At 37.1% G+C, this 23,714-nt stretch overlaps 1 protein-coding gene across 1 annotated transcript in view; it reads right to left on the reverse strand.

The window, feature by feature from the left end:
- Positions 1-23,714, reverse strand: part of LOC124612449 (kalirin) — a 1,731,149-nt gene that overhangs the window by 755,530 nt on the left and 951,905 nt on the right. The window contains exons 16-23 of the mRNA XM_047140672.1: positions 18,643-18,825; positions 18,112-18,231; positions 16,086-16,277; positions 14,639-14,918; positions 8,316-8,554; positions 8,059-8,204; positions 6,782-6,949; positions 687-930 (exon numbers count right to left, since the gene is read on the reverse strand). Of these exons, the coding sequence (XP_046996628.1) occupies positions 687-930; positions 6,782-6,949; positions 8,059-8,204; positions 8,316-8,554; positions 14,639-14,918; positions 16,086-16,277; positions 18,112-18,231; positions 18,643-18,825 (1,572 nt within the window). The remainder of the gene's footprint in view (positions 1-686; positions 931-6,781; positions 6,950-8,058; positions 8,205-8,315; positions 8,555-14,638; positions 14,919-16,085; positions 16,278-18,111; positions 18,232-18,642; positions 18,826-23,714) is intronic.

Here is a 23,714-nt window from a genome sequence, read left to right on the forward strand (position 1 = left end):
AGTCAGTTTGAACATACTCATGGTAATTAAGTGGTGGCGAGCCTGTGTTCTATAGCATACTCATTTTCATTTACTCTTACTTTTTTTCAGACACATTACAACCTGAAACATACACATATGACTGTTTTCAATCTAAAGAAGTAACGTAATGTACATCAGCTCAGTATGATACACGGTTAGGTGATGCTTTAACTTTTTCTTGTTCTCACAGTGACAACTTGTTAGTCAAAACACTTCATTTATGTACACATTCTTTGTTTTGAGTAAAGATGTCCATATGTCAGATTTCAATTGTGTGTGTGTGTGTGTGTATTGCTGAAAATATCCAACTGTGACCTCTAGTTCCTATAATGAAATTCCTTCATTTGATGCTGTCTTTCTACCTCACACTTTTGATTAAACTGTCTTTCTGCATCCTGTATATCTGTGTCTACATGAGCATGCATGCGATTGTGGGTGTGCACAAGTGCACCTGTTGATGATGCAAAATATCTTACACTTTCTGTGAGTGGTCTCCTTCATTCAGAATTAAAAACATTAAATCAAATTTTCTACAAACTTCTCAATCTCAGTTTCTGATATAACAAGAATTGCAATGCAGTTTAAGTTCCCCATTCCTTCCATTCAGAATGGATGATTTTAACAACCAAAATATTCTAGAACATTGTAATACTATTTTATCTTACCCAAGTAACAAAACAGTGCCCAACATCTTCAGGCATGGTCTCATACTTTTCAAGTTCTTTCAGAAAAACACTGTTATGAAAGTCATATATTTCTTCCATATTCCCAAATATTATGTCATCTTTTCCTTGAATGGGTCCTGGTACAGAAGGATTTGATTTCATTTCATCTAAAAAAGACTTGATGCAAGTCTCAAGGTCTTTGACATATGTTCGTTCAGTCTGAAGAAGTTCTGCCATTATAAACCTAAAAACAAAAAACAAATACAGAATAAAGCAAAGAAAATGTTAACAGTAGCTGTTACTTCTCCTAAAATGGTATTCATTTGCTATAAACTAGATATCAAGCTCTATTATGACACGATATGAATGTCTAAAACATGTCCCACAGTCACTAAACTTCAGTACAAAAGAAAAGCACATAATTTGTTTCATGAAGTATTGTTCCTAAGCGAAATTAATGTTCTCTGAAAACAAATGACTCAACCATTTTATGTGTAAAATAGTGGGAAACCTGAGACAAGAAAGATAAAACAATAATCAATCTGTTATACATATTCTTGTAACTTATAACTGATCTGCCAAGTTACTAACTATAACTACTGAAAACAGTGCTGTTGCATATCTGAATGAGACATGCCTAATCATCACTCTCCCAAGGGCACTTGGACATATGACAATGATTTGAAGAACAGGAAGCACATATTATAAAGCCCCATTGCATTAAATGAAGAGCAATACAAACAAATTTGTGGATTTTCACAAATGTAAAATGTAATAGTATTTAAAAGTACATACTGATGTTCAAATATTGATGAAATAATTAATAATGTACAGGAACAGACACTTATCCTCAACAGTGAAATAGTTTGCTACATATAGGATATTACAATAAGTGTCTATGTTACCTCAGGATCTGATGCTTCAAATATGAGTGTCACATAATTTCAGAATTGCATATAGTAGATATATTTTTGCATCTGATAAATGAACTGATTAAAGAAGGCAGGGGGAGGGAGGGGCATTCCCAAACAACAGAACACATTAACTGTTTACCAAATGGCAGCAGATATAAACACAGAAAAAATTTACAGGATTAAACTTTTTCACAATTTGGCACTAATCCTCGTGTACTTGGTAAAATTAAGGTGATTGAGTAAACAGAGAATTTACCCATCACTCATGGTTAATGGAGAAATAGAAATACAAGACTAGATGGAAGTTAACAAAAGAGTAGCAATGTTGTTGTTGTTGTTGTGGTCTTCAGTCCTGAGACTGGTTTGATGCAGCTCTCCATGCTACTCTATCCTGTGCAAGCTTCTTCATCTCCCAGTACCTACTGCAACCTACATCCTTCTGAATCTGCTTAGTGTATTCATCTCTTGGTCTCCCTCTACGATTTTTACCCTCCACGCTGCCCTCGAATGCTAAATTTGTGATCCCTTGATGCCTCAAGACATGTCCTACCAACTAATCCCTTCTTCTAGTCAAGTTGTGCCACGAACTTCTCTTCTCCCCAATCCTATTCAATACCTCCTCATTAGTTACGTGATCTACCCACCTTATCTTCAGCATTCTTCTGTAGCACCACATTTCGAAAGCTTCTATTCTCTTCTTGTCCAAACTGGTTATCGTCCATGTTTCACTTCCATACATGGCTACACTCCATACAAATACTTTCAGAAACGACTTCCTGACACTTAAATCTATACTCGATGTTAACAAATTTCTCTTCTTAAGAAACGTTTTCCTTGCCATTGCCAGTCTACATTTTATATCCTCTCTACTTCGACCATCATCAGTTATTTTGCTCCCCAAATAGCAAAACTCCTTTACTACTTTAAGTGCCTCATTTCCTAATCTAATCCCCTCAGCATCACCCGATTTAATTTGACTACATTCCATTATCCTCGTTTTGCTTTTGTTGATGTTCATCTTATATCCTCCTTTCAAGACACTGTCCATTCCGTTCAACTGCTCTTCCAAGTCCTTTGCTGTCTCTGACAGAATTACAATGTCATCGGCGAACCTCAAAGTTTTTACTTCTTCTCCATGAATTTTAATACCTACTCCGAATTTTTCTTTTGTTTCCTTTACTGCTTGCTCAATATACAGATTGAATAACATCGGGGAGAGGCTACAACCCTGTCTCACTCCTTTCCCAACCACTGCTTCCCTTTCATGCCCCTCGACTCTTATAACTGCCATCTGGTTTCTGTACAAATTGTAAATAGCCTTTCGCTCCCTGTATTTTACCCCTGACACCTTCAGAATTTGAAAGAGAGTATTCCAGTTAACGTTGTCAAAAGCTTTCTCTAAGTCTACAAATGCTAGAAACGTAGGTTTGCCTTTTCTTAATCTTTCTTCTAAGATAAGTCATAAGGTTAGTATTGCCTCACGTGTTCCAACATTTCTATGGAATCCGAACTGATCTTCCCCGAGGTCTGCTTCTACCAGTTTTTCCATTCGTCTGTAAAGAATTCGCGTTAGTATTTTGCAGCTGTGACTTATTAAACTGATAGTTTGGTAATTTTCACATCTGTCAACACCTGCTTTCTTTGGGATTGGAATTATTATATTCTTCGTGAAGTCTGTGGGTATTTCGCCTGTCTCATAGATCTTGCTCACCAGATGGTAGAGTTTTGTCATGACTGGCTCTCCCAAGGCCATCAGTAGTTCTAATAAAATGCTGTCTACTCCCGGGGCCTTGTTTCGACTCAGGTCTTTCAGTGCTCTGTCAAACTCTTCACCCAGTATCTTATCTCCCATTTCATCTTCATCTACATCCTCTTCCATTTCCATAATATTGTCCTCAAGTACATCGCCCTTGTATAAACCCTCTATATACTCCTTCCACCTTTCTGCCTTCCCTTCTTTGCTTAGAACTGGGTTGCCATCTGAGCTCTTGATATTCATACAAGTGGTTCTCTTTTCTCCAAAGGTCTCTTTAATTTTCCTGTAGGCAGTATCTGTCTTACCCCTAGTGAGACAAGCCTCTACATTCTTACATTTGTCCTCTAGCCATCCCTGCTTTGCCATTTTGCACTTCCTGTCGATCTCATTTTTGAGACGTTTGTAATCCTTTTTGCCTGCTTCATTTACTGCATTTTTATATTTTCTCCTTTCATCAATTAAATTCAATATTTCTTCTGTTACCCAAGGATTTCTATTAGCCCTCGTCTTTTTACCTACTTGATCCTCTGCTGCCTTCACTACTTCATCCCTCAGAGCTACCCATTCTTCTTCTACTGTATATCTTTCCCCCATTCCTGTCAATTGTTCCCTTATGCTCTCCCTGAAACTCTGTAAAACCTCTGGTTCTTTCATTTTATCCAGGTCCCATCTCCTTAAATTCCCGCCTTTTTGCAGTTTCTTCAGTTTCAATCTGCAGTTCATAACCAATAGATTGTGGTCAGAATCCACATCTGCCCCTGGAAATGTCTTACAATTTAAAACCTGGTTCCTAAATCTCTGTCTTACCATTATGTAATCTATCTGATACCTTTTAGTATCTCCAGGATTCTTCCAGGTATACAACCTTCTTTCATGATTCTTGAACCAAGTGTCAGCTATGATTAAGTTATGCTCTGTGCAAAATTCTACAAGGCGGCTTCCTCTTTCATTTCTTCCCCCCAATCCATATTCACCTACTATGTTTCCTTCTCTCCCTTTTCCTACTGACAAATTCCAGTCACCCATGACTATTAAACTTTCGTCTCCCTTCACTACCTGAATAGTTTCTTTTATCTCGTCATACATTTCATCAATTTCTTCATCATCTGCAGAGCTAGTTGGCATATAAACTTGTACTACTGTAGTAGGCATGGGCTTTGTGTCTATCTTGGCCACAATAATGCGTTCACTATGCTGTTTGTAGTAGCTAACCCGCACTCCTATTTTTTTATTCATTATTAAACCTACTCCTGCATTACCCCTATTTGATTTTGTATTTATAACCCTGTAATCACCTGACCAAAAGTCTTGTTCCTCCTGCCACCGAACTTCACTAATTCCCACTATATCTAACTTTAACCTATCCATTTCCCTTTTTAAATTTTCTAACCTACCTGCCCGATTAAGGGATCTGACATTCCACGCTCCGATCCGTAGAATGCCAGTTTTCTTTCTCCTGATAACGACGTCCTCTTGAGTAGTCCCCGCCCAGAGATCCGAATGGGGGACTATTTTACCTCCGGAATATTTTACCCAAGAGGACACCATCATCATTTAATCATACAGTAAAGCTGCATGTCCTCGGGAAAAATTACGGCTGTAGTTTCCCCTTGCTTTCAGCCGTTCGCAGTACCAGCACAGCAAGGCCGTTTTGGTTAATGTTACAAGGCCAGATCAGTCAGTCATCCAGACTGTTGCCCCTGCAACTACTGAAAAGGCTGCTGCCCCTCTTCAGGAAACACATGTTTGTCTGGCCTCTCAACAGATTCCCCTCTGTTGTGGTTGCACCTATGGTACGGCCATCTGTATCGCTGAGGCACGCAAGCCTCCCCACCAACAGCAAGGTCCATGGTTCATGGGGGGAGAGTAGCAACACCAAACACATTATGCCAGTTACCATCCTTTAGACGTACATACTGCCACCCTCATCACTATAGTTACCCTACACACCTTGTATACAAACCTGAACTTCCTGCAATAATCATAAGATCCAACACAAAAGACCACTATTAAAAAAAAAAGGACAAGGATGAGGTGGGATTATTTCTCATGTTATAGAATATTGTCCTAGTACAAAAGGTGTAAAATGAGCCCTCTGTCCTATCTATGATTTTCTTGCATCACGCACCAAAAGAAAATTTAATGTACCTAATATTTTTCTCAAACCACCTAACGCAATCTTTCCATATCCCCATACACTCTGAAATACCTTTAAGAAATTGTATGCCTTTCACTTTCTCTTCTATATGATGCATGAATGTGCAGCAGCATCAGCAATAAAACTTGTCATCTGACACATTTTACTATAATCAAGTCAGTCTCATCACTGATGAGACCCATTTCTTCAAAGGGAGGGCCACCAGTGGAATAAAAATGTGTGTCAAGCAACAGCTGATGTACACACATTGTTCGCTTCCTATGTCCGTATGAAATCAATTACATTTTCACTTAGAATGAATGAGCAAAGGCAAACAGCTTGCTTTCCATTCACTGATAATTTCAGTCTCAATTTTAGTGATAGTTAATCAACTTCATGTCCCACAGAGCAAATTCACCAAGAATCCCCTGATTAAAAAAATGCAGGGCAAGTGCCACATGAACAAAAAACCACAAATAATACTACACTTCCCTTAATCCAGGATCTCAAGTGATTTTTCAGTTGAATACTCATTCCTTATCTCTTCAAGACCTGTTTCTCTACTTTTAATGAAGGAATAAAATAGTTTGAAAGTTAATGATCCCTCTAGGGATATATTTCTGCTAGGTATCATCAAATGTTCATCACTTCTGTCACGTGCAACCACCCTATCTTCATTATTCACACTACAATATGTTTCATGATAATCAAGTGAAGTGCATAAGCTTTTTAACATTGTGACCATCCCAAAAGATTGTATTCAGTTTACTTTATATAAACACTTGAAAAGGAAGTGATATATTGAGTCACACTATCCACAACTGTTGGTGATCAATGGAAAAGGATTTCAAAGTCTGTTTCTTAAAATTGGTAATGACAAGAAAGTAAGCGTACTGACATGTGATGTGATGAAATTATGCTAAGAGGTTTACAGATATATTTTAACTACAAAGAGTGGTTGGCAGAATGGAAGAAAAAGAAGAAAACCAAAAGTACAAATTAAGAAGTTCAGTCTCACTTGTCTATAAGCCAAGAGAAAACACAATGAAACTTACATAAAGCACCAAATTTGGATATGTTAGTTACAAATGTTGACAAATATAATCTATGACATTTCAGTTACTTTACTTCCACAAACTGTTACTGTTTGGCTCTTGGTAAAATTAAAAGCAAAAAATAAATAACTTAATTCAAAGCTTAAGAAAACAGTTGATTTTCCTTCAGTTTAAAATATGTTATACATATTTTTCTGAACACAAATGACAAAATCACTAACAGAAAAACTTACTCTTTTCTTCTAGCTGACTTTCTTTTTTCCTCATTAAGTTCTTTCAGTTCTTTATTTGCAGCTTCTTTCAGCTTAGTTTCCAGCAGTGGATCAGAGTTCCTATCAATTGATAGGTCCTGCCTGTTTTCTCCTTCTTCCTGGATTCCTAATGAGCTTTCCAACTGAGCCCTACAACATAGGATATGAATAAGTTAAAAACATCAGCAACATGATTATGTAAGTATAACATTTAACGTCTATATTGCCAAGTTTATAATAACAAGTTAGTTTCTGTCTTTTGGGAGATACCATATCTAATTATAATACCCAAATACTTAGAAGAAGTGTAAATGTCCTAATTCCAGAAGTACTCTGACACAAAGCTGTGCAGTTTGGATTCACTATCAGTTTCATGTTGAGAGCAATAACAACACAAAATGACTGGGATATCACATGTTTACTTAAGCGTGTGATCAATGTATTCCGCCACAATGGGGAAGAAAATTAACAAGTCTTTGATAAGTGTTGAAAAAGATTTTTGCATCAAGAAGGAGATTGTTAAAAATTTACATCACTGGGAAAGTACACTGGAATAAGGGTCTGACATTCACAGTATTACAATTACAAGAAATACACATCTAAAATGTGCAGCTTTGACTGAAAGTAAAACTATCATCCTTTTCAATGTTATTCTACAATTTAAAGGCTAACTAATAAAAGATAATATAGCTTTTAACTATTGCATCTGAAAGAAATACAGGATTTCAGTTATCAACAAGACAAATTTATGGAATTTAAAGCAAAATTTGTTTTATTTATTTATAATTTTGCTATGTCACTTGCTAATCAGGGTAGAGCAAAAATATAACAATATAACTCAAAATATAAGTCAAATTCTACTTCAGATATGTACACTTATATTTCCTTACGTGTAGCAAATGAAAAAAAAAGAAAATAAGGATATTATTGTGACCAAGTTTTGAGCTAAATAAATTTAATATACCTTGTTGGCCACAGAAATATTGTTTTCCCTTTGGAACAAATGTTTCCATTGCAATGATATTTTTCTTAAGCTTGCAATAATGTAAAATAACAGACAACACACTAAATATCAAAGACATGCTCAGTAACCATGTTCATTTAAAAAAATCATTGAGTAATTTATGGAACTGTTCTTATTTTTAATAGTTGTATGCTGCTGGTGGTAATGTGTCTGGATACACTTAAAAGATCTGTTAATTGCACTGTTATTATTTTGATTAAAATGATAAAAGTGTGATAAATTAATGAAAACTTACCGGTATTTGTCCATGCGAGAGCTGAAATCTTTGTACCTATTGTCAACAGCAGCAACCCACTGTTTTATCGAACTTGCATGTGCATGGCCTTTCTCCACAAGACTGTCTGCTAATTGAATCAAGAGCTTCACACGTTCCCTTGTTTCCTACGGGACAAAAAGCACATTTATGATAATATCTATACACATTCTGAAACACATCACTTTCAGAAACTACTGCTTCATGCCTAGAATAAAATATATCATGCATTAGAATACCTTAGCAGTTCCTTTGAATTCATTATGCTCTGACAACAGAGTTTCTGTCTCTTCCTTATTCTGTCCAACATTTGTGTGTGTTGACAAATAAAATTCTCCTGTCTCATGAATCCACTCAATTGCTTGTTTTGCAGATCTTTCAAACAAAACATACTGTTGGCACTGATCAAGCCGTTTCTTACGTTGAGTCCAGTGCTCCAAAACTTTGTTCTCTTGGCTTAATAGTTTTTCCAAGATATCTTAGAAACAGAAAGAGAAAATATGTTTTTTAAACACAGAAATACAAGGCACAGTTTGTGCATAAATGTTTAAATAACAGAATGATATGAATTAATAGAGGGAAACATTCCACAAGGGAAAAATATATCTAAAAACAAAGATGATGTGACTTACCAAACGAAAGCACTGGCACGTCGATAGACACACAAACAAACACAAACATACACACAAAATACTAGCTTTCGCAACCAACGGTTGCTTCGTCAGGAAAGAGGGAAGGAGAGGGAAAGACAAAAGGATTTGGGTTTTAAGGGAGAGGGTAAGGAGTCATTCAAGTCCCGGGAGCGGAAAGACTTACCTTAGGGGGAAAAATGGACGGGTATGCACTCGCACACACACACATATCCATCCACACATATACAGACACAAGCATACATAAATCCCGGGAGCGTAAAGTCTTTCCGCTCCCGGGATTGGAATGACTCCTTACCCTCTCCCTTAAAACCCAAATCCTTTCGTCTTTCCCTCTCCTTCCCTCTTTCCAGATGAAGCAACCATTGGTTGTAAAAGCTAGTATTTTGTGTGTATGTTTGTGTGTCTATCGACGTGCCAGCGCTTTCGTTTGGTAAGTCACATCATCTTTGTTTTTAGATATAAATAACAGAATGTATGCATAACGAAAAGAACACATCAAAAATTATGTGATGGCTCAGCATCCTGACATACAAACCAACACCAATGAGACAGATTGCTTCTAGTCCTACATTTTCAGGTTTGTCAAGTACCAGAGATTTCTTCTGTTTCTAGATGAAGGCATCATGTGATTACACCACAATCACTTTAATCTGAGGTCTTGAAAATCCAACAAAACTCTTGGTGCAGTTACAAGAAATTTTAACTTGGTTCCCACAGTAAGCTTTTCCCAACCCATGCTCTACTTAAAACTTTTTGATGGAATAACTAAGTGGCTATTTAATTTGTAAATACTTCAATATCAGAGATCATCAACTACACATAAGTTGTTTCTATAGTTGTAAGTAGGTAAGACCATGTTCCTTGTTTGAAAGTATGTATTTTATCCACTAATGGCTTGCTGTGCCTATCAATTAAATTGTGTGTGCAGTCAAGCATGTGAAAAAAAAATTTAAGTCTGGGTATAGATGGTATTTCCAGAGAAAAGCTAACTTTGATGGGGCAAGAAAGCAAGTGTTCCTTGAATTTAATATGTAATATGATGTGCAAAAATGGTGGCTTTCATTACGACTGGACTATTTTCATTATAATTCTTCTTCACAAACAAAGGACAGCTCCAATAATTTGACTATAGCATCAATATCATATTCCAGCAAAGTCCTCCCGCACATAATGAATCAACACCAAAAGAAACACTTGCATTCTCCTATTTCTGCAGAGCAAGTAGCTATTGTGACAGATAAAGGTCCTGAAGAACAAGATAACTGAAAACAGATTAAAAAATGCCTTTGATTACATCATGTGGGACAAGTTGTGGCATGTCCTCATTGAGTTTGGGGCTACAAAAACTAGGATCATTTCTAAAAGGCCTTTATAAGCACCATATTCCAACCCTAAAAGTGAGTGGTGAATACTTAGAGTTAAGTGATACACTAAGCACATTATGTTGCAATACACAGATATGCATCAGAAACATAGGTAAAGAAGAAATGGCAGGTAAACAAGATACAAGGTTGTGAGTTGAAATTTAAGATAAGCAGGAGAGTACTAAATAGAGAGGATAGAGTAAGGAATGAGATAGTAAGACAAATAAGGTTGATTCAAATGGTTGCACACAAACTGAAGGTGCTGATAGAGGAGTTAAAATGCAATAACTTTACAATAGAAACTTATGGTTTTGGAAGTAATCCTGAGCAAGTGAGTGTTCTCGAATGTCAGGAACAACAAGGACAAGTAATGCCCATGGGTCTTAAATTCTGTCAAAGGTAAGGAGGGGGGGGGGGAGGAGATTTGTGTTTAATAACCCATCAATTATGAGACCATTAGATATGGAGCACAAGCTTGGATTAGCGAAGGATGGGAAAGGAAATCATCTGTGCCCTTTCAAAGGAACCATCATGGCATTTGCCTGAAGTGATTCAGGGAAACTATGCAAAACCTAAATCAAGATGGCCGGAAGCAGGTTTGAGCCATCGCTCTCCCAAATGCGAGTTCAGTGTATTAATCACTGTGCCACCTCACTCAGTTCCATAAAAGGTAAAGTACTGTTTCTCTGCACGTACAAATTAAGAAAATTATTATGTGGTTCTCTCCAAATAGACTCTCACTAAATTTTGAGAGAACACAGTGTATACAATTCTGTACAATAAATGGCATAACACCACTGACAAATATAGACTTTGAAGTCTGTCGTTAAGGCAGAATATTTAAAATTTCTAGGTGTGTGCATTGATGAGAAATTGAATTGGGATAAACACATTGATGATCTGCTGAAACATTTACGTTCAGCTTCTTATGCTATTAGGGTTATTGCAAATTTTGGTGATAACATATCAATAAATCAGCCTACTATGCCATTCATTCACTGCTCTCATATGGTGTCATATTTTAGGAAATTCATCACTAAAAGAAAAAGTATTCATTGCACAAAAGTATATAATCAGAATAATGGCTGGAGATCGCCGTAGATCATCTTGTAGATGTTTATTTAAGGAACTCAGGATATTCACAGTACCTTCTCAATACATAAATCACTTATAAAATTTGTTATTAATAACTCAGTCTAATCAAAAACGATAGCAAAGTGCATAGCTACAACACTAGAAGAAAGGATGATCTTCACTATTCTGGATTAAATCTGACTGTGACACAGAAAGGGGTAAATTATACTGCCAAACAAACTTTGGTCATTTATGAAATAGCATTAAAAGTCTGACAGATAGCCAACCAGCATTTTAAACAAATTAAAAGAATTTCCAAATGTCAGTCCCTCCTACTGAGCAAACAATTTTTTAGGTATGAAGTTGTTGTTGTTGCGGTCGTAAGTCCTGAATCTGGTTTGATGCAGCTCTCCATGCTTCTCCTGATATATGAAGTAGTAATTGTAAAAAAATTATATCATGTAAAGAAATCTTACGTAAAATTGACATGTTCCATGTCAATACGAAATGTTGTATTCACAATCTATGGAACAAGAAATAATGTAATGTACAACTGCTCATCGTTCAAGCTTCATGTCCATGGTAAGTTCCTAATGAAGAAACCCTTTTGCCAGAATACTTGCAGTATTTGCAAGTTTGTGTGAGGCCATATGTATTTGGCAGACTGCTCTAGGATTTTCTCTGAATATGTTATGCCTGTACTGAGTATGATGGGCACTACTTTTTACACCTTTTTTGATGTACAGTGCTGTTGAGGAAAGAGTACATTATCTCTGCCGAACTTAAGCTATGTGTGTACTGGTTTCCCCCATTGTTCCTGGCATTCCAAAGCTTTCACTGGCTCAGGATTACTTCCTAGACCACAAGCCCCTATTTCAGAGCAGATGTATTTTAACTCCTCTACCAGCTCTTTCAGTTTGTGTGCCACCTTTTGAATAACCTTGTAGTGAATGAGAAAGAACTCTATGCAAGAGACCACAGAGAAGATAAGATTACGATGATACTGCCATGTTAAAAGAATGGAAGTTCGTAGGATACCAAGATAGGCTCATGAAATGACAATAGCTCACAAGAGAGTTACAGGAAAATAGATTGAGAGATATTACATATTGTCCCTTATTAAGTTCTCTCTACAATCTTTTCAGCAGCCCATGGGACAAAATCTTAGTCACCCCCTTAAAAGTGCACACTAGATGATGAGAGATCATCAATGTGCATCAGATGACATCCAGGTAGCTAGCCAGGAGTTACTTGTCCTAGAAAACCACAGGCACCTGCTATTAAAGGACTAGTATCTTAATGCTGGAATACCATGAAATTAAGGGCTCAATTCTCTTTATCAATCATGGAACAGTAAATGTAAATGTATTCTCATATGGGGCATCAGACTTCCCATTTTCATTTGGCTATCAGTTATGTGTCAGAAATAAAACAAAGTTTATTTCCCTCTAAAGAGGTTTCTACTACCGAAATGATGTTTCCTCGATCAAAGTCTGTATAATATGGAATGTAGTGTTTAAAAAAGTAGTTAAACTAACTTTGCAGCCATTACTAATGCTCTTATGGTATCAGATAAAGACACACAACTACCAGAAGAAATTGGAATATCAATATAAAACAAAGTCATTGCTCATACTTGGGACCATCACTATAAAACAAGACCACTGTTTGTACATCACAGATAAATCATGAGCAAACTATATGCATAACTTGAAACCATTCCAAAAAATTACTTTCCTCAAGTTTTCTTTATGGAGCAAATTAGCATTTGAGTGTGCTCATTTCACACTGAAAATTTACCATATACCTGGGTATATGAAGCAACTTGAAATTTGCTATGTCTTTCAGAACTTTTATCTGTGATCTAATTTACATTTCACACTGCTTAAAGACAATTTTAACAAATTTATTCAAGTACCAATATTTTTCATTTACAGCAACAGGAGGCAGTAGTGAACATCAATGGCATAACAGAAAAGGTGTACAACTTTGCTTCCACTGTTTTTTTCCCCCAACATTTGAGGCTTTAACGAAACAAATTGGTTACACATGTATCATTCAAATTATTTTCCATTGCTGGCCATTACTTTCTCCCATCTTCCTGGCAGTGCACGAATCCCGCGTCAAAAAAATTGTTCATCTTTTCAAGTGATCCACAAATCGATCCAATTTGTGACTTCCTCATGAGATCGGAAGTGTTGGTCAGCCGCGCCATGCACCATTGATCTAAACAGGTGATAGTCAGAGGGAGCAATGTCTGGAGAATACGGCGGGTGGGGTAGTACATCCCATTTTAATGTTTCCAAGTACATTTTGACCTCTTTTGCAATGAGGGGTCTAGCATTATCGTGCTGCAAAATCACTTTATCGTGCCTCTTGCTGTATTGCAGCCGTTCGTCTTTTAATGCTCTGCTCAAATGCATTAACAGCATTCGATAATGAGCACCTGTGATTGTTTCACTTGCTTTAGAAACCTCATAGTACACGACACTGAGCTGGTCCCACCAAAGGCAGAGCACGATCTTGGAGCCATGAATATTCGGTTTGGCCGTCGATGTGGATGCATGGCCGGGATATCCCCATGATTTTTTGGCTTTAGGTTTATCTTAATGAACCCATTTTTCTTCCCTGGTCACAGTGTAATGCAGAAATCCCTTCCATTTTTGCCTCTGAAGCAACTGTTCACAAACACACAAACACCGTTCAACGTCTCTTGGTTTCAGCTCTCACACAGGAGCCAAGTTCCTTCTTTCTGAATCATGCCCATAGCCTTGAGACGTTTTGAAATGGCTTGCTCTGTCACTCCCACTAATCGTGCCACTTCTTGAGTTTGACACAAGTCTTCACTCAGCAATGTCTCCAATTCTGCATCTTTGAAAACATTCTCTCTTCCACCACTATGCCGGTCTACAATGTTAAAATCGCCTTTCTTGAAGTGTTGAAACCATTCACAACACATTCTTACCATACATACTTGAGAGCATTCGATGAGACTCAGCCACTGTTTTCTTCATACTGAAACAAAACAGTAACACCTCCCGCAAATGACGAGAATTTGGCTCTTAAACTGACATTTTCAATCAATAACAACTTTATGATGCACACAGAAACTGACTAATGTTTGAATGAGGTTATATTGACTGAGGTCTGAGCTAACTGCCTGACATCTGGGATCCATTTCTTTCAACTGCTACTTAAGGTTGTCACCACCGATCGGCAAATGGCGGAAGCAAAGTTGTACACCTGGTACATACTATAATTAGGCAAAATGACACAATAAGCAACCATAATCATCCATTATTTGAACGAATTTCTCTGGAAATTTCAACATTTAAAGCAACTTTACAGGAAGAATAAAATGGAAACTTAAATAATGATCTCCCAGAGTGACTTTCAATATCACTTTATATTTTGCTTTGGAACATCATTATGTAGATATCATGTTGTGAAAGGAAACATGCAGAAACTTACTTTTAACCCTGTTTTCTGAGTTGCGACTACTAGTTTCACCCTGGTAATTGTAATACTGCAGGCTTCGGCTAGTGTACTTCAGAAAAGTTTCAGCCGTTCTGCGAGCAAGTGTACATGCCTTGAGGAATGCTTCCTTCTGCTCTTGATGCTTGTTGATCAGCTGCGACACCATAGTCGCTTTGTCTGTTTTATCTGATGTACTGCTTGTGCCACTACTGCTGCCACACCAGTCCTCATCACGCTTGTACTCTCTTTCTAAACTGTCCAGTACTGAACACACCTGCAATAACATTTCTCATGAAAATAATGTCACTCCTTATGCAAAAATATGATTACTCACTTATAAACAGAAAAATAGGTTGAAGCGAGTGAGTGCACTATTCCCGCTACTTTCCATCACCATTATGGATGAGATAATAGCAGGAGTGACAGTTCAAACAGCAGATTAAAAAATCAAAGCAACAGTATTTGCAGGTGATTTAAATGGTGTGGGAAATTGAGAAGGAAAGGTAAAAGAAGGGCTAAGTGTATAACGGGAATGCAAAGAAGTGTGAAGTGATGGTGACAATAAGGAATAACATGAGAGTAGCAATGGATATAATTCTTAGAGTACTAAAGACAGTGGAAATTTCAAGTACATGGGAAGTGTAATAGAAGACAATGGGAAGAATGATTAGGAGATTAGTGAAGGACAGCACATCAATCCTCACAGAGTGTAAAGAGCTGATCTGGAATAAGAATGCACCACCAAAAAGCAAGTAAATGTTATAGCAATCATATTATGGACCAACACTCAAGTGCGCACTATCAATGTGAATAATGAAGAGAAGGCAGGAATGCATGATACAAGCTTGCAAGATCAAATTACTTGAATGGACAGAGTAAGGATTGAGTCAGTGGAAGAAACAGAGAAAGAGGGGCCCATGTAAGAGACTACAGAAAGACAAGGTTAAGATGGTATGGGAACTGGTAGGATACCAAGACAGGCTCATAAAATTACAATAAGAGGCAATAGATTAGAGAAAGATAGAGAGACAGATGGATTCCTGGTGTGAAGGAACATGTGAAGAAGAGAGAAGAAGACTGGAGAGAGAAATATGGTGGGAGGATAGGAAGAAATGGAGAGGCTTGTGATCCAAGTAGACCCATCCAGGGCCTGGAGACTGTAAAAGAAGATGATAATTAACTTTTTAAAGTCTTGTATGATGTGTTACACCAAATATTATATTCATAGTTGACAAAAGATTTCACTGTTAAACTACTCCATGAAACAAATTAATAATCAGTTATTTAGAACCTTAGGAGCATTAATACAATGTGTTTCCTATGTACACCAGGTTGTCATAATAATCTAGCAATTAAAAACAGAAAAATCAATAATATCTCACTGTTGGGATAAAAAATGTAGCCTTTGTGTAAAAATTCAAAAGACTGAAAATGTACTAACTTGCTCTGCAGTCTTATAGAAATTTATGCTGGCTGTAACCAATTTGTGCCTTTCTTCTGCACAGGTAACGAGCTGCTGCCACCTCTTGGTTACCTCTTCAGCAATTTCTCTTATACTTTGAGGATCATAATGGTTTGCACTTATCAGGGCTTCTGCTCTATGTTTCACTTGTACTGCAGAAGTGTGAGTTTTCTGGAACAGAAATTTCAGTCAAAGTGGTGACATCAACCTAACACTTCCACTCTGGAACAAAAAAGACATCAGTTAAAAAACATAGAAAACAAAAATACTTAATGTACTGTACTATACTACGAATATGAAAACTGAGAGTCATACTGCTTTTTTAATTTTGCATTAATTTTTGTAATGAACTCAAATGACATACAGTACAAAAATTTCTGCCAGGATGTAAATAACTTGGAGTGAAGAGGCCCACTCACCAAATAGCAGAAAGCATTGAGTCATCAACATGCGTGCACACACACAAAAGACAACTAAAACTAAGCTAGCTTTCAGAGGAAATCCTTTGACAAGCTAGAGTAAGGTGTGTGGGGAGAGGGGCTGCTACAAATTTCTTCCAAAAGCTAGCGAAGTTTTTGTTCTCCTTTGTGTGTGCCTCTCAGTGACTCAACACTTCTGCTGTTCCATTCTTAAATGAGTACACTTAAATTATTTAAAAAAAAGGATGGGAAATAAAATAATTGCATACAACAGAAAGGAAATAATTATCCCTTGTTGGATGTTGGAGCAATAGGTATTATTGACAAACAACATCCTGGCAATGGAGGAGTCAAGATAAGCTGACAAAGTTTTTTTGTCACAATTGGTTTCATATTCAAAACATGAGAATGGCTTGTAGAACATGGTAAGTTGAGTTTATTGTCACTGACCTTCGAATGCTTCTCTGTGTGTTTCCACCTGTAATAATCTACCAAATACAAAGTTACAAATTTGGTGCTACATGACATGTGACAAAATATCTGTAGTGAGGACAAGCAAGGTGTGAGTAAAGTATGATAGAACAGTGAGTAACACAAGGCTTTCTATTATCACTGATGTATATACTGAGAAAGGTATGACACAACTACTAAGACTGATGGCACAGTTGAGTACAGTATAAGAAGAAGCTGCCAGCCTACTGTCATCTTCTGGAAATGTATCAAGAAGTCATTCATGACTGGGATAATGCAACTAATGTGGTGAAGAATTCTCAAAAGAATCAACTTGTTAATGGTAGAGGTAGACACAATGATTAACATAAATTGTCACTGATCATCATAACAGCAGGATAGTATATCAAACACTCTGCAAGTTTGTAATGTACAATGAGATCTACTGACAGTAGGCATGGTAAAGATGACTACTGAGTCAATGCACATCACTTTTAGGGTGTTTACATCTACCAGACAAGGGGATATGAAATTTAGGGTACGTGTCACCTACTGGCTGCATCTTTACTACACTGCTCAGCAAAGAAGTTGTCTCTGAAATAATTCCAATGCAGATTTCTGGCAAAAGATCAATACTTCGAGAACTATACCATTTTTGCAGAGTAACAGAGTCTAGCCGACTGTAACATCCAAGTTAGACAAAACTGAAAATTTTTGAAAGAATTGTCACTTGTGTAGAATGAAAAGGAACAAGGGAAAACATCCATTAAGTGGTATATAAATATTAGAGTAGAACACCCTTCAAGGAAAAGTTGATAAATTTAAACAGTCAGTCAGTTAATGTCACAATACTCAGAATATTATTCATGAGGGGCAAATAAAGCAGAGGTTTTTTGTTGATATTATATAAGCCACACCACAATGCAGATCTGTTTGCTGGACTGGAAAAGTGTGTAACATTTATTACTTCATGAACTGTCATGCTAAAAAGGCAAAAATGACATTGTCTGACAGACTCACCTTCAAAAACATTTCATTTTCTTTTATAATGACAACTGCCAATTTTTTTATCATTTAGAATATACAAAAGTAAAGAGAAATAAACTTCAAATAATACACTGCACTCATAACCATACCTCTATGGCAACCTGGAACTGTTCATGTTCTTTCTTCAGCTGCTCAGCATCCTGTAAGCAGCTTGGAATGGCAAAACTAGCCATAAGCATCGCTTCACCATTACGTATCCAGCTAACCACCTATACAAACACAGCAGAAGTGTAAGTATCAGCATCAAAAAAGCAAATAATCACAAGAAATACAACACTGAAAGTGATACACAGTAGTTTCAGACAATTAAAAAATATACTTCAGTATTTATTCCACTATGAGGTGACAATTCTTCTTTTCAGGCATCATGAAGAACTAATTCGTGTGTGTCCAGTTCTTTCTTTCCATTTATTTTATGTTTTATGTATTTATAAATGTTGGTTTCTAAATTATTTGTAAGACTTCTTATAAGCTGCTTGTCATTTGAATGTAACATAAAATATGTAGATTGCACAGTTAGATGTAAGAGAGGGCCATCTGACCTCAGTCTATCTAGGATAAATGAATCAGTAAGTTATAGATAAAATAAGGATAGAAAAGTTATTTACAGATATACAAACCTGATTAGCATCTGCTTGAAACTGACACAGCTGAAGGCATTGCTCCAGTTTGACACGGCGCAACTCTGCAAGGTCCTCCAGGTCCATTTCTCTTTCGTGCAGAAATTCAAGCAGCACCTGCACCCGTGTCTGTGCAGAATACTGCGAGTCAGCCATTAGCGACAGTCCCGATGTCTCAAATGCCTGAAACAATTTATTTCAGTTGCAGTACTGTCACTAAACAAATAACTAGTAGGTCAAATGATATAGCATATATTCAAAGATGTATTAGGCAAGTATTAAAACCTTCAGCTCATTTATATAGTCATAATCCATATGCTTAAACTTCACACAGTTGCAGGATAGTTTTCTGGTGATAAAATATGTGGCAAACATTTGTTAAATAATTCCTTTCCATAAACAGGGCTATGCAGTTAACATAATTTTGGCAGTGAAGACACCATGAAAAAACAGCAAATAACCTGAGAAATATTAAAGTGGGCTATGAAACTGATGGTATATCACATTTGTATGTGTGGAAGAAGCTTCGTGATAATAAGTAGAGTAAGGCGTTTATAGTTAATAGGATGTTTTAGTGTCTAATCTCCTTTATCTCATTTTTAAAGCACTTTCTGCATACAGGAATTCTTTACAAACACAGATAACATAATCTCAATATTGCATTTATCTGATGGTAATAACATAATCAGAAACTAAAGGAAGTGGAGAGAGAGAGAGAGAGAGAGAGAGAGAGAGAGAGAGAGAGAGAGAGAATGAGGAAGCAGTGGTTTGCCAGTTGGTGCCACTTGCTGGCTGGAGACCTCACAGTCATCATTCAGATCTTTCTATTGCTTTCCTTCTCTGTATTCTACTATCTCTTTCCACATCTCAGAAATAATTTTTGATACATCAATTCTACATATTCCACTCACCTATGTTTCAGCAACAGACAGATCTGATACTTCTATCTGCTTACAGAATTTATATTCAACTTTGACTTCTGGTATTTACAACATATTTTTAAAAACAATGATATTTTCACAAAAGAGCAAGTTAAGGGGATAACAACTTTCTGTCTCACATTGCTGATACCATTATTTTGGCTTAAAGTAACTTCACTTTTTCTCAACAGACATACAGAAATACAATATGTCTGGTAAAGGGTAATTATTTAGCAAACAACAAGGAAGATTACACAGTCAATAAAACAAGACTATTCATAGCTACATTGATTTCTTATAGTTATTAGTACTTCAAGGTTTTTATCACAGTGAGGTCCTTCATTGTTCATCATGCGATGTGTACATGAGATTCATAACATATGGTGGTACATCCACATTTCAAATGCATTTAGCCATTTCACGGACAAATTTGTGATTGTACAGGCTTATACTCCATACAGAAATACTAATAGGACATACCACTAGAGGATAAGCCTTTGTGACTGCATATCAAATGTTTGATCTCATTTCTTCTGTCAATCAACATCCAAAATATTTCAGGTTACCTTTTTATTTATATTCTCAACCAAGCTGATGATCTCATTGTCTATCCTCTTCTGACTGATAACCATGGTTTTAGTTTTTTGGAAATTGATATTAAGTCAAAACTCTTTACTGGCCAGGTTAATTCTGTCTACTATGAGCCGAGATCTGCTATGTTGTCAATGCTTATTACAGTGCAACTTGGACTGAGGATGTCATTTAAGCATTTAAAATTGATCTTTAGTCATTCACTGACAGCATCCAAGGCAATTCCTTCAGAGTATAGGTTGAAGAGACCTGAAGATAAAACACATCCTTGTCTGAGACCTTTCTGTGTTCTGTGCTCACTGACATGTCATCTACAAACTTGATATGGGCCTTTTGAATCCAGTACAGTTGGTTAATCATACTGGTACTGTTATTATCAAGCTGTAACAATTATAGCTTATCAACAAGCATGTAATATTTGATGTTGTCAAATGTGTTTTTGTAATCAATAAAGCAAGCAGAGTCTTTTACTTGGTGGTTACATCATTTCTGAACTAAGACCCGATTAGAAAACAGGGCATCCCTTTTTGTTTGGAGGTGATTCCTACATCCAAAATGTGTTTCACTAATGTTTTCTTCTACACGTATACACATACTCCAAAAACCACTGTGAAGCACATGGTAGAGGGCATTTCCCATAGTACCATGCATTAGTTTATCCCCATTTAACTTGTGTATGAAGCATGTGAAGAATGACTGCTTAAATTCCTCTGTGTCTAATCTGGCCTTTGCAGTCCTTACTGGGACAAAGAAGTATATTCACAGATTCCCCAGCTAATACTGGTTCTTAAAACTTTGCAACTAGGATTCGATGGGATGATTGGCTTATGCATTCAAGCATTTCCCACACTACGTTTTTCAGCATTTCAGTGACACTGTCATGTGAGTTAAACAAGCCTATGGCAATGCATTCTGTTTTTCTTTACATATGTTCACGATCCACTTTTAGATCTATTTGGTGTTGATCCTACACACTTGAGCAATACCCTAGTACAAATCACACAACTGTTTTGTAAGCATTCTCCTTTGTAGACTCATTGCATTTGTATCAGTATTTTTCCAAGGGATCAAAGTCTACCTATGGTAAGGTGATGTGATCATTTAATTTCATATCCACACAAATTGTTAGACTGAGGTAACTGTGCAAGTTGACTTATTCTAATAGTGACTCACTGATGTTATAGTCATAGAATACAATTTTTTGTGTTTTATGATGCACACAATTCCACATATCTGTACTTTTGAGGCAAGTTACCAATGTTTAGAGATTTTGAAATCTTTCTGAGAACTGCTTGGATATTTGTTCAGCTTTCTTTGAGATAGTGCTTCATAACATACAATTTCATCATTGGCAAAGTCTGAAGTTATTATATATATGGTGTGCCAGGTCACTGAAACACAAGGTGTTGATAAAATCCCACTATCATTTCAAAATATTGCAGCCTGGAAACTACTAGAGATAGAGTAACGTGATCTGCTGTAAAATGTTTAGCAGCTCTCAAAGTCTTTTGCTTTGCCCTTTGTTGCAGATCAAAATGGTGGGAGATCAAGAGCAGGGGCAATGTGTCATGTGGTATGCAGGATCCAAACCTGTGACAACAGTAGTGTCGAATTACTGACTCCAATAAGGCAGAGCACCATCAGCAAAGGGAAGCATAATGTGGTTCAACGATGTTACAGAAATAGGCAGTGTCAAAGACTTTCCTTGAAGTGGTTGTCGCCCTGTGCCTCAAGTATATGTTAACAGATTGTAAACTGCATTTCATTGGAGCATTGAGAGGTCAACTTGTGCATCATGGAAATTTCAGAAATTGAGATCACCTGTTGATAAAATGTTACAAATGTGGTTATGCCTTTTTCTGTACAAAGTGCTAATGACACAAATATTGCAGTCAAACCATTGTCATATATTTTGTGCATTTGCACGTTTCATGCTGCCCTCCATAGATGCTTGCCACAATGCCAGGATTATGGGCTCCAAAAACCTACACGACACATGAAAACACATCCTCAATAGCATGAAGATTAATGTTTGCTGTGGCATAATACACAATAGGATGATAAGATTAGGTTTTCTCTGCAGAGAAAATCCTAACAAGAAATGTTGACCTGGATGCACTCTAACAGTTCCTGCTACCACAGATTGAAGACCTGCAGCCGTCCTTCATTTTGCAGCATGATGCTGATGCTCACACTGGATTTTAATGTGTGGGATGTGCTAGATGACTCTTTTTCCTGAGAGGTAGATGGGTAGTGATAGTCGCATCGGGTGGCCCACTGTACTCTCCCAGTGTCACGCCTTTAGACTTCTTTTTATGTGGTTACATGAAGGATCATATCTAGACAACACCAGTCAATAACATTGCTATCCTTTCTCCATATACAAGGTGACAATTACTGAACTACATGAAAAATAAAAAATAAAAATAAAATAAAAATAAAAAACACGCAAGTTCAACACAAACTGTGGCGAGCACACACTTTATTGAACCTGTAAACATCACTAGAGATATTTGGATTTAAGTTATTACATGTTTGATATGCCTGCCGTCATTGATGATGATGTGGCGCAGACAAATAGCGAAATTGTGCATGACCTGCTGAAGTGCTGGAACATTGATGCTGTTGATGATCTCCTGAATGACTACTTTTGGCTCAGCAGTGGTTTTGGGGTTGTTGCTGTACACCTTGTCTTTAATATAGCCCCACAAAAAGGAGTCCCACATGTTCAGATCTGGAGATTACGGCCGCCAATTCAGGCCCGTGCCAGTGGTCTCTGGGTACACCAGACCAAGAATGCTCTTCCAGGACACCGAACACTTCTGGTTCGACAGGGTCAACATCCTGTCGAAATCAGGGTTACTTTGGATAATGGGATGAAATTACCTTCCAAAACCTTCACGTACAATTTGGTAGTCATCGTGCCATCAAGGAATATTACACCAGTAATTCCGTGACTGGACACTGTACACCACAGAGTCATCCTCTGACGGTGAAGAGACATCTCGATCGCGAAATGCGGAATCTCAGTCTGCCAAATTCGCAAAGTTCCCTTATACAAGGTGACAATTACTGAACTACATGAAAAATAAAAAATAAAAATAAAATAAAAATAAAAAACACGTAAGTTCAACACAAACTGTGGCGAGCACACACTTTATTGAACCTGTAAACATCACTAGAGATATTTGGATGTAAGTTATTACATGTTTGATATGCCTGCCGTCATTGATGATGATGTGGCGCAGACAAATAGCGAAATTGTGCATGACCTGCTGAAGTGCTGGAACATTGATGCTGTTGATGATCTCCTGAATGACTACTTTTGGCTCAGCAGTGGTTTTGGGGTTGTTGCTGTACACCTTGTCTTTAATATAGCCCCACAAAAAGGAGTCCCACATGTTCAGATCTGGAGATTACGGCCGCCAATTCAGGCCTGTGCCAGTGGTCTCTGGGTACACCAGACCAAGAATGCTCTTCCAGGACACCGAACACTCCTGGTTCGACAGGGTCAACATCCTGTCGAAATCAGGGTTACTTTGGATAATGGGATGAAATCAC

Source organism: Schistocerca americana, chromosome 4, assembly GCF_021461395.2.
Source record: "Schistocerca americana isolate TAMUIC-IGC-003095 chromosome 4, iqSchAmer2.1, whole genome shotgun sequence".
NCBI lineage: Eukaryota > Metazoa > Arthropoda > Insecta > Orthoptera > Acrididae > Schistocerca > Schistocerca americana.